Raw genomic sequence first — 15,259 nt, forward strand, 5'->3', positions numbered from 1 at the left:
GACCTTGAAATTTCACTCCAAACGCGCCTAAAAAAGTTTCACTTCAAAAGAAATCAGAAAAAGTTAAACATAACAACTATAACATGTCATGTAAATAGTATGTTCTTAGACTGAGACGATCAAGTTTGAGAAAGTAGACACTATGTATGTACTGTCATGTAGACAATTTAATACATACCTATATTTTTTTTCAATACTTTCTGTATGTATGTAGTTAGTTCTTGATTTTTAATAATATTTATTTTATATCGCAAAGCACAGAATGAATCCTCTACTTTAATTTTCTTATTTTGTTGAGTTAACTTCCAAAGAGCCAAGTATTACTTAGTTATAATATTTTCTTTATTATTCTCAAAACGAAAAATATTACAACATCAGCAAAGGTTAGATTTAGTATTTTCAATATTGTTTTTTACTTTTCAATATTGTAATATCTGCTCACAGATTTACAAGAAAAATAAAAGCTGAAAATGTTCTTGAATAAATTGTGACGTCGTTCTATTTTAATCTAGGAAACTTTCTGCATTAACACAATGCAAACTTTAGAAATTTTCCTCAAAAGAAATTTAGTAATCTTCTTGTATTTTCGGTATCAATATAAATGTTCCAAGCTCCGACTGAAGTGGTCTAATAATAAAATAAGCGGTTTGAAACTCAGTCGCGCTCAGTCGATTAAAATTCATCAGGGCAAACGTTTTCTTTCGTTCGAGCTTTTCTTCGCGACTGTACTCAACCCTAATTGTATGTAAACAGGCCTGTTCTGATTTACAGAGGTCTAAATTTAATATACGTTGGTATGTGAATCAATGTAATGCCAGTTGTTTTGTGGTCGGGATGTTGACTGTGTCTGTTGTGGTAAATATTGGGGCGTGTAAGGTATCGTCGTTAACAAATTCAATATAATTTTTGCCATCTTACAAATTTAAAATATCAAAGTATTTCAAGGTTTTCATTTGATTTACTAAATGTTCGCAATACTTTTGAAGATATGTTTAGTTCTATTTATATGCCCTTTATCATATTCTTCGGAAACAAATTCTACGTCTATCGTGGACACAGAAGATTTGTTATCATCCAAAATTCTTTCAAGGCGAAAGAGATTCCTAAATTTTCCTGATGGGAGTTCATTTCAATTGGGTATGTGATTTAAATCTTATTATTGTTGTGCAATCATTCACCATACTCTGTCGTCTTACGTAGGTACCATTTTATCTTTTACTCGAACTATATTTATAATATTTTCAGGATTTTTACAATTAAAATTTATAATTCGTTAGGAATCCACGTGTAGATTATTATTTCAAGTTCTAAGCTTTATTATAAACAGTTTCGTTATATTCATTATTCTGTTCCATTTGTCCAATATTAAAAGTTAGCCTTCCATTCATGTCAATTTCTGAAGTACGATAACAAACATTTTTTCAGTCATCTGTACCCAAAACCATGGGTACCTCCAACTGGGGAACATTGTCTGGTTTGCAAACACAGCAGCGTTGGCATATGAGCTTCCATCGGACCCTAATTTCTTACTGATGTTTAAGGGCCGTGAAAAAGATTTGATTCAAAATAGGAATGGGATCTCGAAGAATATTTATCTTTTGGATGAGGATGGAAGGGTTTTGAAGAAGTTGCCATATCATAAGTAAGTAAACAAGGAATCTTTTCGATATTTTAATCTTTTATTCTTACTGTATTTCCCTCCTCATTGATAACGTGAAAAGTATTCGTATTTCATATACTCAAATCATTATTTAAGTGATTCAATTATTCTGCTTGACTCGAGATCAATGGAACCCTACATAATATGAATCGTGTTTATATTATGAAAATATGTGTAATGTTTCAATTAAATACCAATATTAATTGTTTTAGGAAATTTATAGTGAACCCCGCTTTTGCCAAGCGGAGCGTTGATGAAATGCCACAAAGCAACCGTCTTAATGCCAAATTAATTAAGGACATACACACAAAACAAGCTGTGAATCACCTTGAAAACTTGGATTCATCAAGTATTGAATTCCATAGAGAAGGAAGAATGGCCTTGTACGAGAAACTAAACGGCTTTCTCACTGCGTAAGTATTAGCGTTCATTTGAAAATATTCGAAGTTGCCAAGTTTATGAGAAATTTGATTTTAATTTGATCATCCTCGCTCTAGGGAGATTAAAGATTCTTATCCTACTACACTTATTATGAAGATGGATGGATGTTTATTTACTTTTTACGCAAAAAATATCTGATTGTCTCTGGGTTAAAAAGAAACTTTTATTTCTCTTTATATTTAATATTTAAAAATGCCTAACTGAGAAGAGACTGCCTAAGAGAAATAAGCAAGTGTAAAAAAAATGTAATATATTATTTTACATATTCATAGTTTATTATAGTAGTGTATACTGTATAGTTACAGAGGAATTTCTTTAAGTATACTAAATCTTAATACTAAAGGCGAAAGTTTGTATGGATGTATGGATGTTTGTTACTCTTTCACGTAAAAACTACTGAACCGATTACAATGAAATTTAGCACACATATAGAGGGTAACTTGGATTAACACATAGGATAGGTTTTATCCCGGAAATCCCACGGGAAGGGGAACTATGCGGGTTTTCCTTTGAAAACGCGGGCGAAGCCGCGGGCGGAAATCTAGTGCGATATAATGGTGCAAACAGATACGAAAACGATGAACTGGGGTACCGTTAGTTCTGATATGCTATGAAAGCATGCATTCCTGAACTATTTCAATGGCTTTATGTGAATATTATTATAAAGTTAAGTTGAATTTTAGTTAGGACATTTTTGTAATTTCTCTTTAGATTTTTTTACCTTATCTATACTAATATTAGAAAGCTGAAGAGTTTGTTTGTTTGTTTGAACGCGCTAACTCAGGAACTACTTGTCCGATTTGGAAAAATACTTTCGGTGTTAGATGGCCCATTTATCGAGGAAGGCTATGGGCTATATATCATCACGCTAAGACTAAAAGGAGCGGAGCAATGCGGGTAAAATCGCGTAGCACAGCTAGTTTCAATTATTATGAATGCCACCACTAAGTTGTAAAGGGGCAGCCGGTTATGGTTGTATCTATGATGACGTTATTCAGAAAGGTTACCTAACAATACCATTTCTTTAAAAATTAAGAATAATAATTATGAGCAATCTCCAGACCAAGACCTATGTAGGAAGTGATCAAATATACCCGATTTTTTGTTAAGGAGGGCAAGGGGTCAAATGTTCCAGCTTATTTACGTTGTCAGTAGGTAACGGATTTTATATTGATACAATATTTTAGTAGAAGTACTTTTCTGTCAGTATGTTTCCTCACAATGTTTTCTTAATATAAATTGTAATATGAATATTTTTGTGGTTACGTAAAAACTAATTAAATAGGTTTAAGTTTTTATCTGTAGAATGCCGTCAGGAATTTTCAGAAACGTTTCAAACAATAATATGAATAAAATAAAATTGTAAACCAGGAGATTCGAGTTGCCATTTTATATTAAAAACGTTTTTCATATAAAAGATCGCTCTTGACTGATTCACACGGACTTATACTTTGCTTTATCCCTCAAGTTTGAAACCGAATAAAAGGAAAAAGGGATTAAAATGTGAAACTTCCTTACAAACAGCTTTGAAGAAGAAACAAAGATTTTTAATACAAAAAGAAATAAACGAGGGTTCCGGAACATTCCGCGTTATATCATGAAATTATTTAGAAGCGTTTTCGCGTTTGTTTAACTTTATTCCTTATATCTATAGGTATTGGATTTACGTTGAAAAGCCTTGAAAGAATGCCTTTTATATTACTTCTATTCAATGCAAAATTGTTCGCTTTGTTTTATTTTAACATGACTGTTCCAAATATGAGAAGATAGTACATAAATTAATGTCTTCAGAAATTGAATTTATGAAACGCTTGATTTATTTATTTTACAATACTGAATTTAGTTTATTTAAGAACTTCTATATAGATGATACTTTCTGTAGTTAAATTGAAGTTATCAGTCGAATGATTTTTTTTGTACGTTAAGTAACCTAAAAAGTATAACGTAAAATAGCTGCTCCAAAAATGGTGATGTAACAAAGAGTCTTCAAAATACTCCAGCATCACGCAAGCATTTTATAAACACCCTTTATAGCTCATCAAAATTCAAAACAGGCTGTGTAAAGTATGTCGGCTAATGTTCTATCCTCAGGCTGGGCTACACGGGCGAGGAATGTGTACTACGCATGCTGTGTGAGACAGGACAGGGCAGAAACGAGCAAGGCACGTTCTTCGAAGAAATCATGAGAGCTACCTTTACGTGAGTGTTTTTAATATAGGCTTAACCCTTCCGTTTAAACGAATGTAAACTCTATCCCACTATCATAAGACACAATATACAATACGCCGCGTTCTCGCAATGTCGATAAAAAATGTATTCGAAACGTTTTACGTTTGAGGCGGTTATAGCGACTATTTGGTTAAATTGAAAAATGAAACACGGTTGCGCGGTAATATTGTTATTGTGTTTTATATGAAAACAAGTTGGCGGTTTCGCTTTTATTCTACGTATTACGAATTAATTAAATATGCTTGGGGGTTTAACTATTTAAGTTGTCCGAATATTCTCGTGAAAATAGGGACATGGGAACAATTGGGCTGGCTATTTTTCAATTTTTCTGGCTAATTGGCCAATATTGTTTCTATTATTGTTTATATTTATTACATTAGTGAAAAGTACAGTACGTTATGGATTATAAAGGGTTTCTACTTTCTTATGTGACACATTTCGAAAAATTTGTGAATCAAAATAAGCTAACGTTTACTAGCCAGCTTATTATGTGGCTGTATTGCAGCTGCTGATAAGCAAGTTATTCTTAAGACGATACACAAAAAAAAATCCACTGCTTGGCGGGCGGAGTCTAATAGCTCGCTATCGCGAACGCGGGTGTGCGCGAAGTCATTCTTGCAAACTCGCCGCGCTGCCGCTGGCCGACTCGGGACAAACATGTATGGAGTCGTCATACAGTTATAATATTGTTATACATTTATTCAATTGTTGATTTATTGGTTTTATTTTCTTGCTTATAAACAAATAATCTTCTTTCCAACAACTACTTAGACATTATTAATAATTATTATTATTTCGTAATGTTTACTTTATTACAAAATAATACAGGTTATAAATAATCTTTAAAATAACAAAAAATATTGTTACTCTGAAAAAATGAAATGGTAATCAATAACGCGGACTACTGAATTGATTTAGATAGAATTTGATGCTGACGTAGATATTACATCATGCCCAGAAATGAAAGGTACTATTTCTGAAAGAAGTTATAAACCCTAATTCTTCTCAGTCAAAGTCAAGAGTGGAAGATATCGCTAATACAGTAAAACTGATGCGAAACTTTGGATGTTAATTTGTATATTTTTTTGTTAGTTGTTACTTAATCACGTCAAGACTACATTACCAATTTTGATAAAATATAGCTAATTGCCTGGATTTACACATAGGATACTTTTTATGCGAACTGAACACTTCTGTGGGATAAAACAGGATTTACGATATATAACCTAATTCCAAGCGGGCAAAGCCGCGGTTGGAATGATATTTTTTTAAATAGAAAAATTGTTTTAAAAAAAACACAAAATATATTGACGCATGTATTTATTTTTTGCACTCTATTATAATTGTAATTATTCATTACAAATAATCAAAATAAAATAGCCAGAACAAAGTTAGGCCCTGGTAGGGTAGGTAGGCAGGTACAGCAATGTGAGACGAACACTGGCTTATTTATACCAATAATAATGTATTATAAACATTAAATTAAGTTTACAACAAAAATACATAATATTAGCTAATGTGAAAACGAATCAACCAATCATCCCACAACAATGAAATGTGCACACAAATATTCATCCAAATCGGTTCATGTGATTAGGAGGAGTGACTGCAGCGCCATTTTCCGGGCCCAATTGTGTTTCCAGATCACCCAGGAACTCAATTTAATATACTTACACAAAATTTTTCGAAATTAAAACTCACATTACTATGTAAATATGAATATAAACCTGTTTTAGTACTAAGCAATTTCCCGCACAGGTGTAGTAAGTATAAATGAAATAAATATCAACATCAAATTCTTTATACAACATACTTATCTACCACCTACTAAGAAATGTAATTCTTGAAATTTTTTCGTATTTTTTTTAAATATAATACTACTCCAATGAGCTCCTGTTCCATATCACGTCCGCCATACTTCCACTAAGTTCACCATGATTTTTTATTTCTTTGCACTTTGTTGCTTTTTGCTAAAAATGGAATCATGCGATAAAACCAGTAGAACGTTGATAACATACATTTTTGACTGAATAAAGGTACTTACGAAGGAGTGGGTTCACATTGTGAACAATCAGTGGGTTTATTTTCCTTCTGGATTCCGGATTTCTGAAAAGATTATCTATGCTATAAATGAAAAAAATCTTACACATTCGTTATGTACTTAAAACAGGGGTACATATCAAACATCGTCTATAATACAATTATCATCAAATTTAAAATAAAACCAACTTCTTCATTAATTTGTTCCAATTGTAAGCATTCTTTTTTCTCCAACCTTTATGTTTCTTCTTCTTATTTTCTTTATTGTCCCCATTTGTCTCATTTTGTCTTATCGTGTTGTCACCCTTTTTTACGATTGCGCGAGCGACACAAGTTCCCCGTGTGACGGCCGTAGCGGGAATGACTCGTGCAGCGATCGGGGTAGGAAGGTACAGGGCGGCTCTCGCTATATTGGCTGGTCGCGCGATAATTTCAAGTATTTCTTGTTTATTTCAAAACCATCGCATATTTCAAAATTCTAAATCGGTAGACGTATAGGTTGTATATTTTATAGTTAATATCCAAAAAGTCGTAACTTTACGTTTGTTATTTCGAAGATGCCAGAGATTATAAAAAAATAACAATGAGAACTTTGTATTTTTTTTCTATCGAGAAAATATCATGGAATCATGTTTCTAAAACGGTAGACGTATTGTGTTACTATTGAACTTTCTTGTCAAGAATTTTCATCACGACAACTTTAATAATATAAAAATTACAAAGGTTTGAAAAGGGCCGTAAATGTTAGAAAAATTAATTCATCACCTTAACCAGAATTATTCTTCGTAATTAGTTTTAAAGTATCTAAAACAAATTTTATGTTTAATAGGTTACCAGGTAAAAAGGACTCAGAATACGACGTGGCTCATACAAGAAAAGAAGACTGTGGAACTATGTATCCTGGATGTGCAATGACCCATTAAAATAATAAACGATAAAAATCATTGCCTTATTTATTTATATTCTATAATTAAAGAAATAGCCTGAGTAAATTATTTTAGTTTTTTTTGTTCATCAAAAACATGCCTATATTTTATTAACTGTCAATTAGAACTTACGTACTTTTAATATTAATAAACGGTAATTTTTCTTCTTCTTTTTTTTAAATGGCAAAATAAACGGTAATTATAAAGAGATTTTGGTGTTAAGACAAATTGCAATTACAGTTGTACGAAACTTCAATTTATATTTACATGTTAGAGCGGGAGACGCTTCGACGCAGCATCAAATGCCATAATCCATGAATTACTTAAGATCAAGCGCTTCGTTAATGTACCTTTTAATGAGACTTAGGCTCAATGTTTCATGATATAAGCCCAATAAGGATTGAACAGACAAAAATGAGTCTTATCCCCCAAAGATTAGAGTTAAAAGCTGTATAATCGAGATAAAAGGTGTTAACATGACTAACGTAATGAATAGACGGCAGTCGTGTTCTAATTCTTTGATCAAACATCCCGGGTCACTGAACAAGCGGGCTCGGGTAGCGATAATAGTGGATAATAATATTTTATATGTTAGCCTGACTGACACAAGTTATGAGTTATATCGCTTCAAACCCGCATATCCATCGCTTTATGCGGGTAAAATGTTCGAATGAAAATAATTTTAAATTAGTATTTTTGGATGACGATATTGAAATAAAAAAAAAAAATGACGTGTGGCACCCGGGGACTGCCGCGGTAAAGCTATTGCATGCTATGCCTTCAAGCCACACCTCCGTGCCCGTCGGAGTGGGGAGCGTGAGGTTTTTTCGTTACGGAATTTCTGGATTCGGTCCCCGCGCTCAAGGCCCGCGATAGAAGCTATGCAATAGCTTAAAAATAACTTCTAAGTATATCATTTGTTAACATATAATAATAATTCTATATTAACATACGGTAAATAAAACTGGTCATAAATTCAATTTAATTTAAAATATGAGTTTTGTTAGTATGTTACTAGATGGCACTACAGGAGATCTGTCAAAATATATTTATACTTTTTTTTTATTCTGTGGCCTGTCAAACTGACATTAAACGCATGTCGCATACGCATAATTCATTAAAAACCATTGTTGTGTAGATTTTGATATAGGTACGGTCTAAATGATATTGATGTTAACGAGGGTTTGTCCATGTTTTGTTCTCATCCATTTTGTCTAAAATATAGGCACAATACAAGTTTGTGTTTCTTTGATAAATTATTTGTTAGGAACAGTTTAATTCTTAGAATAGGCGTAATTCATCTAAGCTTTAGGTTATAGGAATTTCTCTTCAATACAATTACAAGATATTGATTAAGGAGTGTCCAATTTCTCTTGACCTTGTGTCCATTATCTGTAATTGAATTATAAAATAAAATAAAACTACAATTTTTTACTATACTGTCTTTTATTATGTACTTATGTACTATACTTATAAAATTAATGTTATGATAAAGTTGAAGAGTTTGTTTGTTTGAACGCGCTAATCTCGGGAACTACTAGTCCGATTTGAAAAATTCGGTGGATAGTCATTTATCGAGGAAGGTTATAGGCTATATATCATCTCGCTAAGACCAACAGGAGCGGAGCACAATTAGTATTTGATATAATTTATTTAATTAACTCTACCTCTATTTTACTGATTTATATGAAATAGCAGCAACTACAGCTTAAAGATCCAACTCTTAGGCAGATAAGAGACAAATATTTTATTATATTTTGGTGTTAAATTTTACAGTAAATCTAACAAGTCTCTATAGGAACAAAACCTTGTATTATTCATCATCAACCATCCATTCAGCCGAAAACAGGACATAGGACCCTCAGTGTGCCGAAATTAGATATATTTTGTTACACTAAATACCTACTCGTAGGAAATTGGTTATAGCAATTAATATAAAACTAAGTTTTCGTATCAGATTGCAGCTTTCAAAGTCTTTTGTAACCAATTTCCACATTCAGTCTATTTCTAAACATGTAACTTTTGCTTGGATAATACAAATGGATATCTTCCATACACCATAAGAGTACCAAGGTTCTATCACAGAAAAGGTTCATTTCCTTCTCTCAATGTACCTTTTACAAAACCAAACTTTACCAGTAAAAACAAAATACACCGGCCTTTTTTGAAGTCGGATAAAACCACATCGCACGACCATGTTTGTCACTCAGCAAACATAACGTTTATGTGCATTAGTCTCAAACAATCATCTCGTGACATGCTCATGAAGAACCAGCTTGAAACAGTAATGTTTTTCTGTTTTATTTTACTCTACAATGCTCCTTTGCGCAGTATTATTGTTCCTGTGTTTATGGGAGGGGAACACAGAACAGTGTCCTAATGTGAAGACGTCGCTAGGTGCGATACGGAAGAGACGGCATTTGGTGTTCCCCGATTCTGCTAATGTTGTGGTAAGTTTTGATTTTGATAAAAATAAACATTTTTTTTGAGTTCAAAAATGAATGCAGTTCATTTGAAAGTGCGGCTCTGTCTTCCTAGCTAGGAAAATTAAGGAAGGCATTTCCTTCCCAGAGAGTATGTCTAGAACAAAACAAAGATTACATTAATAGAAAAACAGAAAAAAGAATCAATAAAATTCTGTGTTTACAAGTTTGCGCGCGCGTGTGTGTGTGTGTGTGTGTGATTATAATATATATTACTACGTAGATAATTATGTATTACATAATATGTATTGTTATTATATTTGTAACTAGCTGTGCCCTGCAGGTAAAACTGCTGCATTTCTCTCTATATAGTCTATAGCCTTCCTCGATAAATAAGCTATCTAACACCGAAATAATTATTCAAATCGGACCAGTATTTTCTGAGATTAGCGCGTTAGAACAAACGAAACTTTTTAGCGTTAAATATTAGTATTGGTATACTTAGATTATTTAGTTAATGTCCCACTTTTTGTAACTATGTTTGGTAAATTAAACAAAATGATGTTAAACTATTGATGTCGAATCTTAGTTGTTTATGAAATAGTTAAGAAAGTAAATAGACAAAAACAATAACAAACAAGCTATGTTGCTCTTGATGGAAATTAGTTTTAAAACATTGATAAAATTGTTTGTATAGTCACGTGCTACCTTTAGTAGGTTTTATGTTAATTTGAGAAGGGTCACCCATAATGCGTTATTTATAATATTAGAAATAGAATATTTCGTACATACAGATATTACCGAATTTACAGGATAGGTAGAGCTTAAATATCAAAATAGTGATATTTTTAATCTTTATATACTTAATACACGCTAATGAGAATTAACAGGCACTTTCTAGGTGGACGTGACTTACCACCTTACATCTCATTTCATTTTATTACACACCGAGTGGTTGGCCTAATTATAGCATACATATATTTTTAAGTTCCTTTTAATACTAAGATAAGGATAGCGATAAGGCCGCCAAATTGTACATTTATTTTAAGTTAAATATCGTTTTTTGTAAATTTTGTTTTTGTGTGCATTGTACAATAAAGTGTTTTCTATTCTATTCTATTCTAATACTTTCATTTCATAATTCATTTCATCTCGTCACCACTTTCTATCAGGTGGGAGTGGGGTCTAACTATCTACGTATAAAAAAATCTCATTTATTTGAAATAAACTTAATTGAAAATGGAAATGTGTGTTTTTATAAATTAATGGGTGCTTTATTTTCACTTGGTTTGCGTCTAGATCCATACTAATATTATAAATGCGAAAGTAACTCTGTCTGTCTGTCTGTTACTCAATCACGCCTAAACTACTGAACCAATTTGCATGAAATTTGGTATGGAGATATTTTGATACCCGAGAAAGGACATCTTTTATTGCGAAATATGTAGGTACCACGGGCGAAGCCGGGGCGGACCACTAGTAAACCATTAAGTTGACAACCACAGGCCAGTTGAAAGTGAATAAATAGATATTATGTCTAGACTAGACATAATAAAATCATTAACACATTTAAAACATTTTCTTAAAATATATTTGCACCTTTTTCAAAATGATGTCACCATCTATACGTAACATTTTACATTCTCGATAGAATCGCTCTCATAAATCAACTATTAAAACGACTTCATACATCTAAAAGTTCGCCGGAATATGTCTCATAAACTATTATTATTTATGTATTTTTTCAGCTCACTATGTCTCTGGTAAAAGCGTTCATGACCCACGCTCCGTCAGGTTGGAATATAGCTTTAGAAATTGATGTATTATACCCGTTGCCAGATGAAAAATTCCTGAACGAGCACAGAAGAAAAAAGTACCACAGACAAAAAAGAGACTTCTGGGAACGGCTGGAGAAAGCTATAGATTTGTAAGTATTTTTTATATATTAAACTAACTTACCGCCCGCGGCTTCGCCCGCTTTACCTAAAACCTAATAAATTATATACTAAAACCTTCCTCTTGAATCACTCTATTAAAAAAACCGCATCAAAATCCGTTGGGTGGTTTTAAAGATTTAAGCATACAAAGGGACAGAGAAAGCTACTTTGTTTTGTACTATGTAGTGATCATAAAATGTGTATGTTTTTGTGTGTTTTATTTGTCATCTAGGTCTTTTTTTTCTAAGTTACTTGATAGAACAATAAAATATCACGAAGTTTTACTAATTAGAATAATAAAATTTATGCAAAATTATGTCCATCAGTTATACACATAGATAAAAAGCATCCAAGCCAAGATCTTAAAATTATTCACTTAAAATCACAATGACTTTCTTCGAAGAAGGAAATTCAAAGGAAGATTTTTAATTTTCTATCAATTATCAAAAGCACAATTAACCGTCCGATCCAATAAGATTCTCATTAAGACTGCTTCGAGATGCAATAAAGGCTTTAAATCGATTCAATGCAAGAAGACAAAATTGATTGAGCAAAATGAGAACAGATACTAGAAGTAAATGTTAAATTGTAGTGATTTTTCGTTATCTAAGGAGAGATCTATTGATATTATTGCCTTACAAGATTTTAGACCATGATGACCAATAAAAATAATATTAACATTAAAATGAGCACTGCACTGCACTCAAATTCGTTACAATCTTAATATATATAAATCTTGTGTCACAATGTTTGTCCTCAATGGACTCCTAAACCACTTAGCCGATTATAATAAAATTCGTACACCATGTGCAGTTCGATCCAACTTGAGAGATAGGATAGTTTAAACATGTAGGTACCACGAGCGAAGCCGGGGCGGACCGCTAGTGCCTTATATTTATTTACCAATTATAATTATGATGGAGATTTCTTCTTCTGTATTATTCATTCAATTTATTAATATTTCTGTAACCACTCGATAGACAAATACTTAATAATTATTTTAACTCTTCAGTCATAACCTGAACGGTCGTGCGTGTATCCTTCGATGCATTTGCGAGAGTGAGCGACATCTTGCTCCGAAGGGGAAATCCTTAGTACATGATATATTGAGAGCTATATTTACGTGAGTACCAACTAATTAATAATTTTATATCTCTTATTATGAAATAACCGTACCTATAGTTTTAGACTTAAAAAAGTGAATTATATTGGACCCAAGGCTTTTCACTGTTATCATTCAAATTTATCCAAATCTGTTCAGCTGTTTGGGCAAAAAATTAAAGAAGCTGTGGATTTGAAAGTAACTTTGTCTGTTGCACTTTCTTGTCCAAATCAAATAACCACTTTTGATATTTGGTATGATGAAGAGATAGGCTAGATATTTGTAAAAGAAAAAAATACTTTTTGTCTCATAAACCAAAGGAAGTGAGTGAGGTAAGAAAAGTTCCTACGAGCGAAGTCGCGGGAATCGAGAATAAAGCTAGTTGGTATAATAAATATGTATTTTAGAAGGTTCGCTGAACGTATCGCGATGATATGTATCGTTGCATATTACAATGCAGATTATTCAAATGTATGTTTCATCGCGATATGTGCAGCGGAACACAGGTGTGGCTCGTTCAAACTTAATACTAAGTTTTAAATTAGCTGTATTGCAATTAGCATTTTGTACTACTAATTAGCATTTATAAGATAGTGCGCTTTGTTTTGCTTTGCAATTCTGGTTTTGAGTAGGTATTCTAGCATAATATTCTAGTATAGTTAAAAAAATATAAAAATAGGTAGGTATTTGAAAAAAAAAATACATAAGAAATAAGTAAATTAGGTACTATGTATTTTATTATATTTTAATAAAATGATGCAGTTTCATGTGGATTTAAGATCAAGACCATTTCTATCGATGAATACTGATAGAGACGAATAAAAAGATTTATTGCGTTGTTTTTCCACCTTAATTAAAGAATGAAATTAATTTAATCTGCCCTTTAAGAGCGCGTATAAAGCTAGCGAATTTCTAGAATTCAGCCGCGCACTGCCGCGCCCCCGCATCACACCCCGCACACACCCGGCTCATCGAACGTTCATAAAGTTCATCGCACGCTAAATAAAACACAATATACCTGTCTCGCTCGTTCAACACGTACTTTCGGTAGTATATGTAAAATAATTATATATAACAGTGAACTAATCAATAAAATATACATTGTGTTTATTTTCAGAGGTGTATTTGCTATTTCAAAAAGTCCTGTATTAATTCTCGAAAATGTTTTTTCCAGAGCGCCCATACAGGAAGAGGATTTCATGAATGAAGTTGGAGAGACATACAGAGAAATGCTTCAACCAAAGTTTTGTGATAGCAACAACGATTGTCCATTTTCCATCCTCAGTTTTGTATTCGCATTGGGTAAACAAAAATAAATAGGCATACGGTAATTAGTAGCAAAAATGTATTATATCGATAAAATATATTTTATAAGCCAAAAAGTATTTTATTTAGCAAACTATAACCGTAACCGTAAAGAGCAAACTCAAACAGAAACTTAATCATTTATTTCGTCGACTTGACTCACAGCTAGACTTCTTTAAGTCGTCATATTATATTACAATTAGTTACCAATTTCCTTAGAAATCAGTTTCATTAGAAAACGGGCGGCAACCTCTTGAGTTCTTACGATCTTTATTTTTATTTCCTTCTATAAAGGTCTTTAACCTTTTATTCCAATAAAAAAAAAAAAGTGTGTGCGTGTAACCTTTACGCGCGATTGAAGTAAAACTTCTTTGGCGTTGACGACATATATCACTGAAATGATTAAATATTAACTTAAATAAATAAATATTATATTATAATTTAATTATATTTATTATTCATGTGCTTTACAAAGATTATTTAAATGTTATATTAATATTATTCATTCGAAACAGGTAATTGAATGTCATCATAATTTCTTACGTACGAAATTATAGGTTTGTGGTAACTATAATGTGAAACATAAATTTTACTCTCTAAATTTGCTACTTTTCTTGAAAATACAGCATCTATCGTTGTACCGAAACGCGTTGTTGAATGAAGTCGAGAAGTATTCATAGATAAATCAAATTTTTCTTCTAAAAAATCAATTAACGGCTGAGATTCCTGAGAGCGAAAATTAACATTAAAATCTCCAGTTAGAATCATCGGTAATTCATGATAATTACTATTTAAAAGTCGAGAACCTTCAATTGTGAAGTGAAGTAATTGCTGATGAATAAATTTTATGATATTTGTCAGGCTAGTATTTGTAGAAATATAAATAACAACGATAATCACAGGTTGGTCATTCGTATTAACACATCGAACCAAGGCGATGTCACCAATTTGTGAAACCTCATCGGAAATTTGTGATAATATAGTTGGTGAAATATTTTGAATTGGTGTTACATTGTTCAGTGTATCTGTAGATGAATGATATACAGCTACTCCACCAGCAGTTGAGTTGGGTCGTTTGTATTGGGTAACGCAATAAAAATTTTCAATAAGAATTTGTTCGTCATTTTTCATCCAAGTTTCGGAAAATAACAGCAATGTGGACCTTTTTAATACTTTATCATTCAGATCAGAAACAT

At 32.2% G+C, this 15,259-nt stretch overlaps 2 protein-coding genes across 2 annotated transcripts; both read left to right on the plus strand.

Annotated features, from left to right (window-relative positions):
• Positions 1–810: 810 nt before the first annotated feature.
• On the plus strand, positions 811–7,314 carry LOC149900307 (uncharacterized). Its single transcript, XM_090113229.1, has 5 exons — positions 811–1,137; positions 1,426–1,642; positions 1,873–2,073; positions 4,193–4,300; positions 7,200–7,314. Exons 1-5 carry the CDS (start codon positions 966–968, stop codon positions 7,291–7,293), a joined length of 792 nt encoding a protein of 263 aa, XP_089969355.1. The 5' UTR covers positions 811–965; the 3' UTR covers positions 7,294–7,314.
• A 2,253-nt stretch (positions 7,315–9,567) lies between these two features.
• Positions 9,568–14,091, plus strand: LOC149900308 (uncharacterized). The gene is made up of 4 exons (XM_090113441.1): positions 9,568–9,746; positions 11,468–11,646; positions 12,669–12,779; positions 13,933–14,091. The coding sequence occupies exons 1-4, from the start codon at positions 9,612–9,614 to the stop codon at positions 14,072–14,074; spliced, it is 567 nt and encodes a 188-aa protein (XP_089969567.1). The 5' UTR covers positions 9,568–9,611; the 3' UTR covers positions 14,075–14,091.
• Positions 14,092–15,259: the final 1,168 nt, after the last annotated feature.

The sequence above is a fragment of the Colias eurytheme genome, chromosome 19 (assembly GCF_061535395.1).
Source record: "Colias eurytheme isolate Ceu_HAF_F1 chromosome 19, ilColEury1 Martin Lab GWU primary, whole genome shotgun sequence".
Lineage (NCBI taxonomy): Eukaryota > Metazoa > Arthropoda > Insecta > Lepidoptera > Pieridae > Colias > Colias eurytheme.